Genomic DNA, 20641 nt, shown 5'->3' with positions numbered 1-20641 from the left:
CCCTAGTTCTCAATCAATAATGGGCAGTGTTAACACTTTAAATGCAGTGATGATTTTTTTATAAACGGTATCTGCCTTTGCTGACTGGTGGCTTCTGAGAAATGGCAAATGATCCACTTTTCCTTGGTCTTTCCATGAATTTGTATGAATGGAGGGCACAAAGACTTATGCAGTCTAAACTGCTGAAATTAAATACAGGTATCAATGCAAGTTTTTCTAAAATTTCACTTCCAAGTCAGATTCAAAACCACATGCTCCCTGGAACAAGATAATTTATTCATTAATTGCCAATGATCAAAGTCAGAAATGTCATTAAGTCCATGTTTAATTGTCACTCTACATATTGTACAAAATGTGGATGTCTTCCTATGCATCAATACTATGAATAGTAACATGTGAACAAGTCAACTTATTCTTTGTAACATTAATGTTTTAATGGAAGTGAAGACAGATTCACTAAGTCTTTACTTCTGTTTGTGTTTCCTTTACCTCTTCCATCTCAGCATATACATGTGGACAAAGTTTCTCCACTGCTCCCATTGTAATCATGGCATCAGTAATACCTGCTCGAGTTTGTGTGAGAGAAGACAGCAATTGACCTGCAAGGAGAACACTTTTATACCAGAGTATATTCAGTCATTTAAAAGACAAGTATACCATGTTCAAAAGTAAAACATTTGGGGAAAAACAGTTTGGATGAACTAAAAGGCTATTTAAGAATTATTACTACAATTACGTAGGGCAGTGGTGAGAAATCTGAATGTTGTCTGCCTCCTAAAAGGATATGGTTGTGACAAAGGGAGCACAACAATGATTCACTAGATTGATTCCTTGGGGTGGAGTGGAGAGTTGGGTTCATTTGTGTATTGAGGAAAGATTAAACAGACTGGGATTATAACCTCTAGATAAGCAAGTACTGTAATTTAAATACATAAGGGACCAGTGTTTCAAAATGGGAATGGGAAGGATTTTCTTCATTCAAGGTTTTTTTGACATTTTTGTTGTTCTGTTATTTTGTTCTGTATCTGGTATTGAACTTGCCCTGTAAGGAGAGGGGTGGGTGGGTGGATTTAAGTCCAGTACTGACAAATCATGTTTTTATTCAGTTTAAGGATGGAAGCAAAAACTGATTTTAAATTGTGTAATACTGAAGAAAGTTTAATATCTAGAAGACAGTGAAGACAAACATTGATAGAAAAATTTAATCCATTCCTGATGGACAATATTTTTATTTATCTCTTGTCTACTGTTTAGCTCTTAATTAATTTACTCATCTGTCATTTCTTACTACAAAATAAAACAGTAAAAATTGATCTGGCCATGTGTACAATGTAATCTAATCAGTATTCAGTACATGCTTTTTTTGAAACTTTTCAGTAAACAAAGTTCTTCCCACTTCTAAAATGAACTTAAGGAATAGGGAAAACAAAGGGACACATTTAGTAAGGTACTTTAACCCTAACAGCATAAAGTAATCATGTAGGGGGATGGAATTTACACTTCTTTCTTCCACAGGATTTGAGGGTCACAGATGAGACATTAGCTATTTAGATTATTGATAATTTTGGTACACAATTAGCACCATGCATTTATTATCAACCAACCTGCAATTAGCTAGCAGTGAATGCCTAGAGTAGATGGATTTCCACCATTCTAAGTTCTATTGGGTTAATAAATTGGTTCATACGTGTTCCATTGTTAAAAAGAATTATATACAGTGTATAGAGGTTAGTCACTTTGTTGAAAAAAGTAAGGAGAAAAATATTTTACCTACTACAATAATCGTGAATGAATTTTCCGACTTAAGAAGATTAACTAAAGTTACAATGCCTGTGGCTGTTAGTGTGACCTCATCCATACCTACGATCACCTTCGCTAGTATTATCATCTGTATCAATTTGAAAAGAAATAAATTATTATCAGGTCTTTTGGCATGTATTTCACATGTCAATACACTAACGGACATTTCTCGTTTTAGGCACACTTGTATTCTTTAGGATTTTGCAAGTTTTATTTACATACAGACTTACACCTATATAAGACTCTTAGTCATCTATTACCTACCTTCACTGAATAATGATTTTTATCACTGTAAATATTTAATTGTTTTGACACATACAATAGTTGGTTCCAGATAGCACATTAAATCATTATGCCAGAAATTAAATTTATTGAGGAGAATTTTACATTTAGAAAATAAAACCTATTATACAAATAGAGGGTAGTGACTTAGTCTTCTTCAATGAGAATGCTTTTTTTGAATACATACATTCTTTTCATTTCTGGTTAGGCTACCATAAATATTATAATTTTTAATGAAAGACAATATCAGATTAACAATTCAGTAATGGTAACACAAATTCCTAGAAGAATGGGGATAAAACAAGTCAATGTGGATCCAGAATAATTACATCCTTCACTCAGGAGAAGTCCATCAGGTGAGTAAAACCTAGCAACCCCAAGCTCTGGCTTGAACTGAGTGTGTTCTATACAATGTAGTTAACCACTACATTGATTGTCCTCAACACAAACAATAACGAAGTGCCCTACAGGGAAGAAGTCATCTCTCTGACACAGTGATGTCAAGAATACAACCTCTCCCTGGATTACAGGAGGAATGGAGACAGGCTAACCCTGACTGACATCAATGGATCTGGGGTTGAGAGGGTAAACAGCTTTAAGTTTCTTGGCATCCACATCACCAAGGACCTCACATGGTCTGTACACACCAGCTGTGTGGTGAAAAAGGCACAATAGCGCTTCTTTCACCTCAAACAGTTGAGGATGTTTGGTATGGGCCTCCAAATTCTAAGAACTTTCAGCAGGGGCACAATTGAGAGCATCCTGACTGGCTACATCACTGCCAGGTATGGGAATTGTACCTCCATTAATCGCAGGACTCTTCAGAGAGGGGTGTGGACATCCCAATGCATCTGTAGTTGTGAACTTTCCATGATTCAGTACATTTACAAGGACAGGTGTGTAAAAAAGGCCCAAAGGATCATTGGGGGCCCGAGCCACCCCAACCACAGACTATTCTAGCTGCTACCATCCGGGAAGCAGTAACGGAGCACAAAAGCCAGGACCAGCCAGCTGCGGGACAGCTTCAGACAGCATCAGACTGATGAACTCACACTGATTTGAGTGTACTCTATATTACATTAACTGTTCTATTTATTATAAGTTACTATGATTGCACATTGCACATTTAGATGGAGACGTAACGTAGAGATTTTTACTCAAGTATGTGAAAGATGTAAGAAATAAATTCAATTCAATTCAATTCAATTCAATTGGACAGAGGGCCTTGGTGATTTTAATAATGTGATAGACTGCAAACTATAATACATTATTAATATAACCTTATTGAAAAGAATTTACCATATTAAGGATCATGATTTTATTAGAACTATAGAACCATAGGACATTACAGCATAGAAACAGGCCTTTTGGCCGTTCTTGTCTGTGCCGAACCATTTCTCTGCTTAGTCCCACTGACCTGCACCTGGACCATATCCCTCCATTCACGCCTCATCTACGTACCTGTCCAAGTTTTTCTTAAACGTTAAAAGTGAGCCTGCATTTAATACTTTATCTGGCAGCTCATTCCACACTCACACCACTCTCTGTGTGAAGAAGCCCCCCCCCCCAATGTTTCCTTTAAACTTTTCCCCCTTCACCCTTAACCCATGTCCGCTGGGTTTTTTTCTCCCCCTAGCCTCAGCGGAAAAAGCCTGCTTGCATTCACTCCATCTATACCCATCATAATTTTATATATCTCTAACAAATCTCCCCTCATTCTTCTAAACTCCAGGAAATAAAATCCTAACCTATTCAACCTTTCTCTGTAACTCAGTTTCTCAAGTCCTGGTAACATCCTTGTAAACCTTCACTGCACTCTTTCAACCTTATTAATATCCTTCCTGCAATTTGGTGACCAGAACTGCACACAATACTCCAAATTTTGCTCACCAATGCCTTATACAACCTCACCATAACATTCCAACTCTTATACTCAATACTTTGATGTATAAAGACCAATGTACAAAAAGCTCTCTTAACGACCTTATCTACCTGTGATGCCATTTTAAGGAAATTTTGTATCTATATTCCCAGATCCCTCTGTTCTATTGCACTCCTCAGTGTCCTACCATTTACCTTGTATGTTCTACCTTGGTTTTTCCTTCCAAAGTGCAATACCTCACACTTGTCTGTATCTGCCGTTTTTCAGCCCATTTTTCCAACCGGTCCAAATCCCTCTGCAAGCTCTGAAAACCTTCCTCACTATCCACTACACCTCCAACCTGTGTATCATCAGCAAATTTGCTGATCCAATTTACCACATTATCATCCAGATCATTGACATAGATGACAAATAACAATGGACCCAGCACTGATCACTGTGGCACACCACTAGTCACAGGCCTCCACTCAGAGAAGCAATCCTCCACTACCACTCTCTGGCTTCTCCCATTGAGCCAATGTCTAATCCAATTTACTACCTCACCATGTATACCTAGCGAATGAATCTTCCTAACTAACCTCCCATGCAGGAACTTGTCAAAGGCTTTACTGAAGTACATGTAGACAACATCCACTGCCTTCCCTTCATCCACTTTCCTGGTAACCTCCTCAAAAAACTCTTAATAGATTTGTTAAACATGACCTACCATGCACAAAGCCATGTTGACTTTCCCTAATAAGTCCTTGTCTATCCAAATACTTGGAGATCCTATCTCTTAGTATTCTTTCCAATAATTTACCTACTACTGACGTCAAACTTACCGCCCTATAATTTCCTGGATTACTTTTAGAGCCTTTTTTAAACAACTGAATAACATATGCAATCCTCCAATCCTCCAGCACCTCACACGTAGATACCAGCATTTTAAATACATCTGCCAGGGCCCTTGCAATTTCAACACTAGTCTCCTTCAAGGTCTGAGGGAATACCCTGTCAGGTCCTGGGGATTTATCTACTCTTATTTGCCTTGTTACGAATGTGGAGCAACTCTGAGGGGCCGAAGGGTGCAAAGTCGCCCCCTCCTTTTTGAGAATCGCAAGATCGCTATTATTTCAGGTCTGAGACCCAGGAAGTGAGAGAGATACACATCATGTCAATAGTGAGAGAGGGAGACGCAGGATCACAGCAAAGGCAGTTGTTATAGACAACACAGACTACACAAGGTTTGGAATGTCTCCTAACAAAAAGCGGAACGGAACCACTGATTACTGCTATTGTCTCTTGGAGAAGGAATTGTGTATTGAGTACTGTACTATTCATTGAAACCCCTCAATGGACAACCAGAGTGGTCTGGTTGAGGGATTGCATCATCCCAACCTGATTGACATCTGAGACCCCATGAGTGAGGATAAAAGAGGGGTCTGGGGAACAACTCCTTTAGACGCACCAGGAGAAACGCTAGAAATCCAGTGACAGCGATTTATAGCGAAAGCCGGTGGAAGCTTGTGTGCGTCCTCCCTTGCCTGGGTGGCGGGTTCATCACGGAAGAATGGTTTAGCTAAAGGAGAGGTCACACTTGAACAGCCACACCAACGAGACACCGACGGATCAAAATCATAAAGGAAAGTCGGCAAGTTTTTCTTTATCTCTCTCTCTCCCCAACAATTGCAACACAGCGACAAACAAACGACGGCAGCCAGTGCAAACTTTATATTTCCATCGGACAATTCATTATCCCCTAGAAAACGATAGAGCTTATTTCTTATTGATTATTATTATACCTGCACTTTTAGGTTTAGTATTGATGACGTATATTATCTGTATATTTGCATTGATATTATTTTTGTGTATTTTTGCTAATAAATACTGTTAAAAATAGTATCACCAGACTCTAACGGACGTCTCTATCTTTGCTGGTAAGTGACCCAGTTACGGGGTTCGTAACAGCCTCAAGATAGCAAGCACCTCCTCCTCTTCAATCTGTATAGGTTCCATGACCTCACTACTTGTTTGCCTTATTTCCATTGACTCCATGCCAGTTTCCTTAGTAAATACAGACACAAAAAAAACATTTAAGATCTCCTCCATTTCTTTTGGTTCCATACATAGCCGACCACTCTGATCTGCAAGAGGACCAATTTTATCCCTCACTATCCTTTTGCTCTTAATAAACCTGTAGAAGCTCTTTGGATTATCCTTCACCTTGACTGCCAAAGCAATCTCATGTCTTCTTTTAGCCTTCATGGTTTCTTTCTTCAGTATTTTTTTGCACTTCTTATACTCCTCAAGCACCTTATTTGCTCCCTGTTTCCTATACATGTCATACATCTTTCTCTTCTTCTTTTTCAGCGTTCCAATATCCCTTGAGAACCAAGGTTCCTTATTCTGATTCACTTTGCCTTTAATCCTGACAGGAACATACAAACTCTGCACTCTCAAAATCTCTCCTTTGAAGGCCTCCCACTTACTAATCACATCCTTGCCAGAGAACAACCAGTCCCAATCTATGCTTTTTTGATCCTTTCTCATTTTTTCAAATTTGGCCCTTTTCCAGTTTAGAACCTCAACCCGAGGACCAGATCTATCTTTCTCCATGATCAAGTTGAAACTAATGGCATTATAATCACTGGAACCAAAGTGTTCCCCTATACACACTTCCATCACCTGTCCTAACTCATTTCCTAATAGGAGATCTAATATTGCATCCTCTCTAGTTGGTACTTCTATGCATTGATTTAGAAAACTTTCCTGAACACATTTTACAAACTCTAACCTGTCTAGACCTTTAACAGTATCCCAATCAATATGTGGAAAATTAAAATCCCCTACTATCACAACTTTATGTTTTGTTACGCCTGTGCCCAACTCAGAGGGGCTGAAGGGTCCCAAAGTAGCCCCCTCTTTTTTGAGAATCGTAAGATCGCTATTAAGTTAGGTCAGGAGACCCAGGAAATGAGAGAGGGATGCTTGGAATGTCCTGGCCCCTCAGTGATACAAAGCAACAGGAAATGGCCATTGTCTCTTGGAGACGGAATTGTGTATTGAATACTGTGCTATTTATTTGAAGCCCTCAGGGAATGACCAAAAGTGGGCTGGTTGAGGGGAGGCATCCCTCCACCCTGATTGACATCTGAGACCCTGTGAGTCAGGATAAAAGAGGGCCTGGGGAACGGCCCCTTGAGGCGCACCCGGAGAAACGCTAGAAATCCCGTGACAACGTTTAATAACGACAGCCAGTGGGGCTCACGTGCGTCCTTTTCCTTTGCCTAGGAATTGGCGGGCTCACCACGGAACGGCTTAGCTAAAAGGACTGACTACAAAAAACGGAACTCTCGAAGGATCGACATCATAAAAAGGAAAAGCTGGCAAGTTTAAACATCTGTCTCTCTTGACTCCAACCAAAGGCTGCAGCCTGAATGAGCTAATGACTTTTATATTTCCATCAGACAATACATTATCCCCTAGACAACGATAGAGCTATTTCTTATTGATTATTATTATACCCGTGCTTTTAGATTTAGTATTGACGACATATATTACCTGTATGTTTGCATTGATATTATTTTTGTGTATTTTTATCAATAAATACTGTAAACTAGTACCAGCAGACTTCAACGGACCTCTCTATCTTTGCTGGTAAGTGACCCAGTTACGGGGTATGTAACAGTTTCCTGCAGTTGTCTGCTATCTCTCTGCAGATTTGCTCCTCCAATTCTTGCTGACTATTGGGTGGTCTATAATGCAACCCCATTAATGTGGTCACACCTTTCCTGTTTCTCAGCTCCACCCATATGGCCTCGTTTGACAAGCCCTCTAATCCGTCCTGCCTGAGCACTGCTGTAACATTTTCTCTGACTAGCAAGGCCACCCCACCCCACTCTTCATTCCTCTGCCTCTATCACGTCTGAAACATTGGAACCCTGGAACATTAAGCTACCAGTCCTGTCCCTCCTGTAGCCAAGTTTCACTAATGGCTATAATGTCATAATTCCATGTGTCAATCCATGCCCTCAGCTAGTCAGCCTTCCCCACAATACTCCTTGCATTGAAATACACATCTCAAAAGGTTATTACCACCACACACAACCCTTCTATTTGTGACTTTGCATGAACTTTTAACATCATTTATTTTCACTCCCGCTCCACTATCTGCTCTGCCACTTTGGTTCCCATCCCCCTGCAAATCTAGTTTAAAACCTCCCCAATAGCACTAACAAACCTTCCTGCAAGGATATTGGTCCCCTTGTAGTTCAGGTGTATCCCGTCTCTCTTGTACAGGTCCCACCTGCCCCAGAAGAGATCTCAATGATCCTGAAATCTGAAAACCCTGCCCCCTACACCAGTTCCTCAGCCACGTGTTCATCCGCCAGAGCATCCTATTCTTACCCTCACTGGCACGTGGCACAGGTAGCAATCCTGAGATTACCACCCTCGAGGTCCTGCTTTTTAACTTCCTACCAAGCTCTCTATACTCACTCTTCAGGACTTCCTCACTCTTTCTTCCTATGTGTTTGGTACCAATGAGTACCATGACCATCTGGTTGATCACCTTCCCACTTCAGGATGCTGTGCATGTGATCAAAGACATCCCTGACCCTGGCACCTGGGGAGGGGGGGGGGGGCAACAAACCACCTGGGAGTCTCTGTAATGGCCACAGAACCTCTTGTCTGTACTTCTAACTATCGAGTACCCTATCACTACCGCTCTCTTCTTCCACCCTCCCTTCTGCATTGCAGAATTAGACTCAGTGCCAGAGATCCGGCTGCCACAGTTTGCCCCAAGTAACTCATCTCCCCCCCACCCCCAACAGTATCCAAATCGGTATACTTGTTGTTCAGGGGAATGGCCACAGGAGGGAAACCCTGCTCTCCCCTTCCCTCACCTAACGGTAACCCAATTACCTGTGTGTTGCTCCTTTGGCATAATTACCTCCCTGAAACTACTATCTATAAACTCCTCATTCTCCCGGCCATCTTTAGTTGTGAGTATAGCTGGTGACATAGCTTGCTGAACAAAAGCACCTCAGATATTGCTTCTCAGTAAAATTAATAAAGTATTTCTGTTCCCTGACAAACTGTAAAATATGGCCTTCTGCTCATCCCTCCCACCTCCTCCCCAGCCCTAATTATAGCTGCTGCTGCTATACTTTTTTGTTGCATTCCTTGTTGATCTCTCACTTCCTTCAGAGTATGAATCAGGTTAATTATCAGTGTCTTATATGATGTGAATACGCTGTTTTGTGCCTGTAATACAATGCTAAGACATACAAATTAATATTACAAAAGAAATAAATGGTGCAGAAAAGGGAATAACAACATTGTGTTCATGGACCATTCAGAATTCTGAGCTTGGAGGGGAAGAAACTGTTCCTGCTCATTGAGTGTGGGTCTTTAGGCTCCTGTATCCTCTCCCTGGTGAGAAGAGTGCAAGTCCTGGGAGGTGGAAGTCCTTAACAATGAATGCTTCCTTCTTGAGGTGCAGCATCTTGAAGATATCCTCAATTGTGGGGAGGGTTGAGCTGTGGGGAAGCTGGCTGAGTCTACAGCCGTCTGCAGCCTCTTGTGATCCTGAATATTGGAACCTCCATTTTGGATAGTGAGGCAACTAGTCAGAATGCTCTCCAGCATACATCTATAGAAATCTGTAAGTGTTTTTGGGGACATATCAAATCTCTTGAAATTCCTAATGAAGCAGATCCTCAGTGATGTTCAAACTCAGAATTTAAAGCTGTGCACCTTTACAACTACAGATCACTGAATGAGGACTTACATGTCTGCTGTTCCAGTTTCTCTTTACTGAGGTCCACAATCAGTTCCTTGGTCTTGTTGATATTGAGTGAAAGATTGCTGTTTCAATACCACTCAACCAGCCAATCTATCTAACTCCGGTATGGCTCCTTGTCACCATCTGAGATATTACCAACATCAGTGGAATTATCAACAATTTATAGATAGCATCTGAGCTATGACTGGCCACACAGTAATGAGTGTAGAGACAGCTGAGCAATGGTCTAAGCACATACCCATGAAGTGTGCCTATGTTGATTGTCTTTGAGAAGGACATCCTACCATTTCACCCATGAATATATTCAGATTCAAAGTTCAAAATAAATATATTATCAAAGGACATATATGTCACCATATACAATCCTGAGAATCATATTCTTGCAGGCATTCATAGTAAATACAAGAAACACAAAAGAGTCAATAGAAGACCACGCCCAATGAACAAACAACTAATTTGCAAAAGACAACAAACTGTGCAAATACAAAAAGAAATATAAATAATAATAATAATAAATAAGCAATATATATAAACATGAGATAAAGAGTTCACGAAATTGAGTCCATATGTAGTGGGAAAAGTTCAGTGATGGGGTGAGTGAAGTTGGGTGAAATTATCCCATCTAGATCAAGAGCCTGATGGCTGGTGGGTAATAACTGTTCCTGAGCCTGGTAGTGTAGGCCCTGAGGCTCCTGTACCTTCTTGTTGATGGCAACAGTGAGAAAAGAGCATGATCTAGATGGTGGGGGTACTTGTTGATGGATGCTGCTTTCCTGCGACAGCACTCTGTGTAGAGGTGCTTAATGTTAGCAGTAATGGACTGGGCTGTAATAAGTACTTTTTGTATGCTTTTCCATTCAAGGGCATGGATGTTTCCATATCAGGTCGTGATGCAACCATTCAATATATTCTCCACCACGTGTCTATAGAAGTTCATCTAAGTTTTAGATAATATGCCAAATCTTTGCAAATTTCTAAGAAGGTAAAGGCTTTTCTGTGCTTTCTCTGTAATGCCTTACCTGCTGGATTATTAAAGAGGCAGCCAGAAATAGCGGAAAAATATTGTTCTCTAGAGAGAAGTGAATTTGCATGTGTTTTAAAAGTCAAGAGAGAAAGGTCCTTACGTTAAACAGTAATCTAAAAAAAAATGTAAAATCTGTAAATTTTTGATGATGAATAGTCCAGATGAGAAGGGTTCCTTTACCTTTACCTTCCAGTTCATTGCACAGTACCTAATCCAGAATAACTGATGGCCTAGTGCAGAGGTCAGCAACCTGCGGCTCTTTCATCTCTGCGATGCGGCTCCCCGTGGTTTGTTAGCTTTTGAAATGTAATTCAAAATTTGAAGATTATGGTGATCTTGTACAATCTAAAAACTTTGTGGAGACCCCATTTCCTGGCACATCCGAACCGGCTCACAATTAGCCACCGTTCCGGCTAAGGGAGATAGCCTACGGGGGTTTGTGAGTACGTGTCTTTTGGAGCATCCGCGCCCACGGGGACGGGTTGAGGGAGGCTTTAAATCAAGGCTGTTTAGTTCGAATAAAGTTACCTTTGACTGCAGTCTTTATTTTAGCGCTGCGTGTAGCACACCGCTACAACGTGTTTTTTATCGCTATTAATATACATAACCACTGCCAATGCCTGACACCCGCCAGTGCGCGCTTTCTTTTAATTCTTCGATCCAAGGTAGGCTAACTATGGAGTAACCTTCAACCCAACGTCTTTTTTTCGGAGTTCAAAATGTTTTTGTTGCATGCAGTAATGTAATTTCGTTTTCTCTGCAGGAGTCCATCAATTTCATAAATGCAACACATTATAGTTTGTTTATACATAGCATAAAGGCAAAAAAACCCGTTGTATGCAGTGTTATTTCATTTTAAATGTCAAACAGATTTTGTGGCTCCCAGTTTTTTCTTTTCTGTGGGAAATGGGTCCATATTGGCTCTTTCAGTGGTAAACGTTGCCGACCCTTGGCCTAGTGGGTTCAACCATGAGCTGCTCCAAAAAACCACCTTGTAGGCATTCTACAAATATTCCCCTCTTGGGATCCAGCATCAACCTGATTTTTCCAATCTGCCTGCATATTGAAATCCCACATGACTATCCAAACATTGCTTTTTTGACATGTATTTTCTATCTCCTGTTGTATGTTATAGCCCACATCTTTGCCACCATTCGGAGGTCTGTATATAAGTCTCATCAGGGTATTTTTTACCCTTGCAGTTTCTTAGCTTCACCCACAATGGTTCTACACCTTCTGATCCTATGTCTCTTTCTAATGATTTGATTTCATTTTTTACCAACAGAGCCACGTCGCCCCCCCCCCCATCCCACCCACCTACTTGCCTGTCCTTTTGGTACAATGTGTATCCTTGGATGTTAAGCTGCCAGCTACCGTATAATCTTCTTTCAGCCATGATTCAGTGATGCCCACAACATCATACATGCCTATCTGTAAATGTGCTACAAGTTCATCTACCTTTTTCTGTATACTGCATGCATTCAAATATAGCACCTTCAGTTCTACATTTAGCACCTTTTACAACTTATCCTATTGACTGCAACTCTGCCCTTGCTAGCAAGTCTCACTACACACGAGTTCTGTTTGTAAACCAACTACCCCTTCCTTAGCCCTATCAGTCTGGTTCCCATTCCCTTGCCAAATTAGTTTAATTCCTCCCAAACAGCTCTAACAAACCTGCCTGCAAAGTTATTAGTCCCCCATAGGTTCAGGAGTAACCCTTCCCTTTTGGACAGGCTATGCCTTCCACAGAAGAGGTCCCAATGATCCAGAAACCTGAAACCCTGCCCCCTGCAGTAGTTTCTCAGCCATGTCAAATCTGTCACAGGCTCCTATTCTAACCCTCACTGGTGTGTGGCACAGGCAGCAATCCAGAGATTCTGACCTTGGCGGTCCTGCTTCCCAGCTTTATGGCTTGCTCCCAAAAATCTCTCATGTAGGGTTGTACTGTGGAAATTCTAAAATCAGAAATACATCCTGTAGGTTTTTATTTCATTAACTCACCTCAATTCTATCTTCAACTTTCATACACTATCATCAAACAAACATCAGCTAATAATGATCTGGACCAAAGCCAGAAACCCAGGACTGACTATGATCTGGGCCCCCAAAAATCAGAAGGATATGTACCTAATATGGACACATGGGATTATAATAGGTAGGTACAACAGACAGCATGAACATGGTGAGCCAAAGAGACTTTTTAATGCTGTACAACTCTGTGACACCAAGGCTAGTGGTGCATTCTGGATATAAGGTTTTAGAATGTGAAGATAATTGGATTCATTTATCAGGTTAGCTTTAGAGATAATTCCCCTGGAAGAATACCTGAAATGCGGCATTGGCCTGATCCACTTCTTTCCCAGATTGCAAAAAATTCTGGTATATTGATGCAGGAATGCCTCCAGATTCATTTATCAGAAGTTGCTGTTTTGGACTGTTGAACACACAGAGGGCTAAAGCACCACCTGCTCTTAAAATACCATCCTGAAATATGACAGGTAAATAATAACTACAATGAGTTTAATTGATTATTGAAAAATATATCAATAGAAATGAATAATAAGCAATTTTAGCTAGTGTATATTATGGTCATGGAAATAAGTAACACTGAATTTTATCTACTGTGCATGAAGAAAGTATACATCTGCAATCTATTTATTTGGTTACAAAAGGTGTACCTTTTTAAAATCATATATGACTGTCTTTGAAATAGGCATGTCTCTATTAAAATGCTGCACATTCCTTTTCATCTTGAGTCATGGCTGATGAACAAGTATAGAAGTGCTTTCTACTTTCATGCGTTCTTTTTCCCATGGATGCTTTTACAGCAAATAGTTAACCTGGGATCATCCAGACTCTATGGTTCAATTCCTGAGGCTCATGTCACTATCGGTTAATGTTTTGTTTATTTGCAGTCACATTTAACATTATACAAAGAAGATTTATTGTTACAGGGATTTTACACAACAAAATATAACAATATAGTGACAATATCTAATGAAAATTTAAACTTATTTTAAAATAAAATTCATTTTAATTTACAGAACATTGTGGAATGTCCATTCCATTCACAAATGAGAATGTTCTACCAAAATATTCACAAGATGTTCTGATACCTAAAAAGACCAAGGTTACATGTCTGAATGACTGGCGCCCTGTCGCACTCACCTCAATAATAATAAGCAAATGCTTTGAGAGGCTGGTCAAGGACAACATCTGCAGCATGCTACAACCCACAATGGACCCCCTACAATTTGCCGGCACAACCAATCAACAGATGACGCAATAGCCACAACTCTGCACACCATCCTTACACACCGGGAGAAGAGGGATGCTTGTATGAGAATGCTGTTCTTGGACTACAGTTCAGCATTCAACAGCATAATTCCCTCCAGGCTCGACAAGAAGCTCAGAGACCTCGGCCTTCAACCTGCCTTGTGTAGTTGGATCCTGGACTTCCTGTTAGATTGCAGGCAGATAGTAAAAATGGGTTCCCTCACTTCTGCCTTTCTGACCCTCAACACAGGTGCCCCTCAAGGCTGTGTACTAAGCCCCCTCCTTTACTCTCTGTATACCCATAACTGTGTCGCCACCCACAGTTCCAATCTGTTAATTAAATTTGCTAATGACACTACACTGATTGGCCAAATCTCAAATAATAATGAGGCAGCCTACAGAGAAGAAGTCATCACCCTGACACAGTGGTATCAAGAAAACAAACTCTCCCTCAATGTTGCAAAAAGAAAGGGGCTGATTGTGGACTACAGGAGGAATGGAGACAGGCTAGCCCCTATTGACATCAATAGATCTGGGATTGAGAGGGTGTACTGCTTTAAGTTCCTTGGCATAAACATCACTGAGAATCTCACGTGGGCTGTACATACAGGCTGTGTGGTGAAAAAAGCACAACAACACCTCCTTCAACTCAGATGGTTGAAGAATTTTTGTACAGGCCCCCAGATCCTAAGATCTTTCTATAGGGGCACAATTGAGAACATCCTGACTGGCTGCATCACTGCCTGGTATGGGAACTGTATTTCCCTCAATCGCAGGACTCTGCAGAGAATGGTGTGGACAGCCCAGCACATCTGTAGATGTGAACTTCCCACTATTCAGGACATTTACAAAGACAGATGTGTAAAAAGGGCCTGAAGAATCATTGGAGACCCAAGTCACCTCAACCACAAACTGTTCCAGCTGCTACCATCTGGGAAACAGTACTGCAGCATAAAAGCCAGGACCAACAGGCTCTGGGACAACTTCTTGAACCTGGCCATAAGACTCCTTAATTCATGCTGACACAACTGTATTTCTATGTTATATTGACTATCCTGTTGTACACATAATATTTATTATAAATTATTATAAATTGTACATTGCACACTTAGAGACGTAACATAAAGATTTTTACTCCTCATGTATATAAAGAATGTAGTAAAGTCAATTCAATTCAATCCTATAAATTTTTTTTTACATTGTACCATTCAACAGCTGCTTACTTCATCATCAGCTTTAAGATGATTCAATACAGTCTTGTAGTTAAAGCCTTTTTTCTCCTTTAACAACTTCTGTAGTTCACTGTTTCCCAACATAATGCAAGCCAAGCTATAGATTGCTTCTACCTACAGTATATACAAAAATAAATTGATACATTATTGCTAGTTACTGTAAATGAAAAATACTTCAGTTTTGTTCTTATTATTCCACATAATTTCTCATGATGAGTACATTTATGGAAAGTTTTCCTGGCATATTTTTTTAATTTTTAATTAAATTGCTGACTAAAAACCAAAAAGAATTGCACTAATTGCCAGATATACCTTAATACAGTTTTGAAAAAAAAAACAATTGTTAATATTGCTTTTTATGTGTAAATGAGGGACTTGATTAATGTTCACTGGAGATCTATGTAAATTATTTGTTAGATTTGAAAGTGTAAACTACTGCTCAGTACAGATCCACATGTGAAATTCTAACTACCTCTCTTATCAAAAAATTGTGATCCTTGCATTTCCCTATACACTAATATGGTGATGTTTTCCCACACCTTGCAAAATACCAAAGAAATCACAATTAGATATATGAAAATAAACTGAAAAAGAGATCTCAAAATATTACAAAGCAGAGGTAGATACATGAACTAACACACAAAATAGGGTAGCTGTCTACCTCAGGCATCATATCTGAATTGTGCAAAATATTAGACGTGGGAATTTTAAGACTTCTTGTAATGAAGAAGATCATATTTCCATGCTAGATATACTATTTAAATTCATGACTGTTTTATATACAATATGCAGCTATAGCAGTCCTCAAATAAAATCAGATCATCGTTAGATGCAGATAATGTATCCCAAGACAGTGGCTGCACTAATTTTGAAGAAAATAAATCCTTGTCACATGATAACAATTGAACATGGTTCATCCTCTCCTCCTTTTGGTGCTAACTGTTTAATAATCTTACATGACTTGTGTATTTTAGATATCTTTGTGGAGAATGAACCCTATCATGATCTGTTTTGGGATGATCAGTTTCCATGTTTCTGAATTCATATTATAGCCCTCAGAAAGGTGAAGGTGAAGGGCTGGCTAAATTATTTGTGTTTCAAAAGAGGTACAACAAGCTTACATCTTGGTGCAAACCAAATAAACAAGTTGATTTGCTAGTCAAGATACTATTAGAATGTTTGCCTGACTGGCTAAATGAATTTCAGACAATTCAGAGGCCCAGAGATATGACCACAACTGATAAGGATGCTCTGGAGGGAGTACTCATACCTGTAGCTGTGCATAAGTGTTCTTTCAGTGCTTTCTAGTTCTACCACCTCAAAATGCCGAACATCTTCCAAGTTCTTGGCTCTTTTTGAGCTTGTAGAATATCGTTTGCATCATTTCTGAGTTAAACTAACATGTGAGGAACATTGCTTCTAATTGATTTCAAGGTTTACCAGATTGCTACTCAAGACTGTAAAGTACCAACTGGAGGTTTAGTATCACAATTTTTAAACCAAACTATTTGGGATTCTGGACCTGGAATGAACATAAACGATTCACTTTAACATTGAAGTGAAGTCCAACATTCATTTCAAGAAGCTCCTGGAACCCCTAAGTAAAATGTATTGGCAGATCAGGTGTCTGCAGCCACTGCTAAATTACTCTAACCCTGTAAAATAGGCTTAAGCCTTTTTATTCTAATTGCTTCTTGTTGACTGCCTCTGATACCTTTACTCTTCTCCTTATAAAACAATCTTTTGTTTTAGTTCAAACAACTGATATTTTTCTCCTGATACAATGAAGTATAATTAAATGTTAAAGCAGCATTAGTTTAAGTATCTGAAGGTTGCCATGCATACAATGATCTAAGCACTGCAAGCACATGGGTTTTTAAAAATTTATTTCCAGCATCTGCAGATTCACTCGTGTTGCCTTTGGGTAATGAGAGACTTGTTTTCCTCTAATATAAATTGCTCCAATTATCACAAGTGTATGCAGTTTTACTACTGTAATAATCCATCCAGTGTTACCTGCACTTGGGGAGAATGTGTTGAAAAAAGCAAATAGAGAAGTACATCTATGCCGCCCTCTTCTACAATCTTCTGCTGACTAATTGGATTATTTTTATGTGCAACACCTACACAAAGAAACATGTAATTGTTTAAATAGATTATATACAGAAATAATTATATATATATTAATAACTTTATTTCTTCTCCTGAAACTGAAGTAAGTGTTGGAGTTCATCATATATAGGGAAAAGCAAGGTGGAATTTGGCTCTTCCTTTCTCTGTCTGAATCACCCCAACTCTATCTCATGGGAAAGGTGAGTCATAAATATTTATTACTGACTCTCATAATCACCTCAACCATACTTTCTCCTGTCCTTCTTCTTGAAAGAACTATTCCATTTCCTCAGTTCCTCTATTACCACTGCATTTGCTTCAGCATTCAGATTTTCCACATGGGTGCATCTGACATATTCTCCTTCTTTCTGAAATATGGCTTCATCTCTATGAGTGCTAACAAAGGCTTTTCTACATTAATTCTTCATCCCACTCCCATGTTGACCTATCTCTCTGTGGCTCCCTCTACTATTACAATAAGGCTCAGCAGAAGCTTTAGGAGAGACATCCTTCAGCTGAGCATGTCACCGAGTTTTGGACTCAATATTGAATTTCTACCTAGTTATGATACATAAGATGACAATGGTATTTTAGTTTAAGGTTTTACATAACATGATAAGAGTCAGTTGTACAAAATGTTGGTGAGATGGTACTTGGAGTACGTTTTGAGAGCAATACTGGTTGCAATACTATAAGAAGGATGTGATTAAGCTAGAGAGATGCAGAAAAGATTCACACAGATGCTTCTGGGATTGGAGAGCTTGAATTATATGAAGGGCCGAGAAGTTTAGAAAATTAAATGGAGTATAGATCAGATTGATAGTCACATATTTTTTCCTGAAGTAGAGGAATTTTAAATGAGGGCATTGGTTTAAAGTGAGAGGGGTTGTGGTTAAGATTCATATAAACTAAAACATTGAAACTTTTCATTCATCCAAAAAATGATCATTACAAGGTTTAAAAGGGATCTGTGGGGTAATTTTTTCACGTGGACAGTAATGGATATATGGAATGAGCTTCCAGAGGAAGCAGATATAATTACAATACCTAAAAAAACATTTGGATAGGTACATGTATAAGAAAGATTTAGACAGAAATACACCATACACAGGCAAATGGAATTGGCTTATTTAGGCATCTTGGTGGCTGTAGATGAATTACTGAAGGGCCTGTTTTGGTGAAATACAACTCAAGAATCACAATTAATCTATGAGATTTTGGTTTTAGAGTAAGGTATGGAGATAGTAGGAAAGGGAATCTTCTGAAATCTTAATGGGAAAAACTTGGTACCTATATTTATTTTACTGACAGGACCTTTGATCAGAGAGAGTTCTTCTGATTTATTTTGTTCTGCAATGACTTTGCAGGATATCCAAACTGTGGCATCTTCATAAGGAGCTTCTAATTTGGATGAGGCAAAATAATAAGTGTTTCCTTTCAAAACAGGGATTTAACATATCATGGCAATGTAGTTTGTAATATCTGAAACTCCTTTTGAAGGGATTATTTGAGTTTTGAGAAATATGCAAGGACCTATGGTGGGGTGGAACATACAGATCTCTTTGTTTGGTGTTGGTTGGCAGTACAGTTGAACCAGTCAAAAGCATTATAGTTATATAATAATACATTTCAAATTAGAGATGTATTTAAAATTGAATATTGCTATAATTATTCAAAAACATATTGAAGGGATGCTGAAATAGATCCGATTATTCCACTTATTGAGCTTTTAATTATATAATGACTGATTTATACTTCAGATCATCTTTCCAACGTATACTCCATGTAATTTGACAAGATATCCAAAAACAGTGTCCAACTTGTCTTCAAATCATTACTTGACTCCACGTCTAAGTCATTGCAGAGCAAAAGAAATCAGAAGAACTCTCTCTGATCAAAGGTCCTGTCAGCAAAGTAAATACAGGTATCAAGTTTTTCCATTAAGATTTCAAAAGGTGCCCTTTCCTACTATCTCCATACCTTACCCTAAAACCAAAATCTTATATCTGATTTTAGCCTAGTTTTAATTTTATTTTGTTCTCTTGTTCTGATAGTATAAGCTCTGCACCCCTTTCTTCCCTGCCTGTTCATGTGTCTGCCTAAGTGCCTCTTAAACATCAATCATACCTGCTTGTAACATCATCCCTGGTGGTGTGTTTCAGGCACCTACCACTCTCTGAGTAAAAAAACCCTGCCTCATAAATCTTCATTAAACTTCTACTCTGCCATCTGACCTTTAACATTTCCACCCTGGGAAAAAGACTGGCTATCTAACCCATCTATGCTCATAACATTATATACTTCTCTCCATTATTTACCTTTCATGAGGGTGAATCCTTGCAAGGTGTCAGGCCCTGATGGTGTCCCTGGCAGGGTCTGGACACCTGTGTCAATAGGTTGTGTTCAAGGACATCCTCAGTATCTCATTGCTGTAGTTGGAGGTTCTCAGCTGCTTCAAAGGGACATCAGTCATACCAGTGTCAAGAGAGCAGGATGAACTGTCTCATTGACTATTTCCTAGTAGCTACACATTTACACACATTGAGAGGAAGGTCATAGCTTCAATTAATTCTTGCCAAAGCAATGACCTGGATTTGTTGCAATTTGCATACCTCCACAATAGGTCTACAGCAGATGCAATCTCACTGTCTCTTCACTGGGTCTTGGACAACCTGAACAACAGCAAACCTATGTCATGCTGTTGTTTATAGATTATAGCTCAACATTCAATCCCCTCAATACTAATCAACAAGCTTCAAAACCTGGGCTTCTGTAGCTCTCCCTGGAAAAGGATCCCTGACTTCCTCATCAGGACACCACACCAGTGTGGATTGAAAATAACATCTCCCTCACTGACAAAGCAGATGCAGCTCAAGGATACCACTGGTCTACTTGCTCTGCACTCCTGATTGTGTATTTACCCACAGCTCAAATGCCATCTATAAATTTGCATATGACACAACTGTTGTTGATATAATCTCAGATGGTGACAAGGAAGCATATTGTTGAGGCCCTCCATTGGTCGGGGTCAACCTTGGATTTTACGTCTAGCTATCTATGTGATACAATATGCAAGAAAAGGCAGTACAATATGGAGAGCAAATTGCTGCCCATGCAGCAGGCTCCCTTTCTCTAGGCAGCTGATTAATCCAAAGGGACAGCATAGACTGATACAATTAGGCACGAGCAGCATCACAGGAGTAGCCAGTTAGCATTGAACTCAATGTAGTACTTCCTTAGGGACT

General features: G+C 39.5%; 1 protein-coding gene across 1 annotated transcript in view; it reads right to left on the bottom strand.

Moving 5' to 3' along the window:
- ankar (ankyrin and armadillo repeat containing) overlaps window positions 1-20641 on the bottom strand; it is an 82901-nt gene that overhangs the window by 5740 nt on the left and 56520 nt on the right. Inside the window, exons 16-20 of the mRNA XM_059969049.1 lie at window positions 17301-17407; window positions 15276-15398; window positions 13102-13260; window positions 1771-1888; window positions 490-599 (exon numbers count right to left, since the gene is read on the bottom strand). Coding sequence (XP_059825032.1) covers window positions 490-599; window positions 1771-1888; window positions 13102-13260; window positions 15276-15398; window positions 17301-17407 — 617 coding nt within the window. The remainder of the gene's footprint in view (window positions 1-489; window positions 600-1770; window positions 1889-13101; window positions 13261-15275; window positions 15399-17300; window positions 17408-20641) is intronic.

The sequence above is a fragment of the Hypanus sabinus genome, chromosome 4 (genome assembly GCF_030144855.1).
Source record: "Hypanus sabinus isolate sHypSab1 chromosome 4, sHypSab1.hap1, whole genome shotgun sequence".
Lineage (NCBI taxonomy): Eukaryota > Metazoa > Chordata > Chondrichthyes > Myliobatiformes > Dasyatidae > Hypanus > Hypanus sabinus.
The sequence above is the reverse complement of the archived record's forward strand: the minus strand, read 5'-3'. Positions and strand labels throughout refer to the sequence as shown.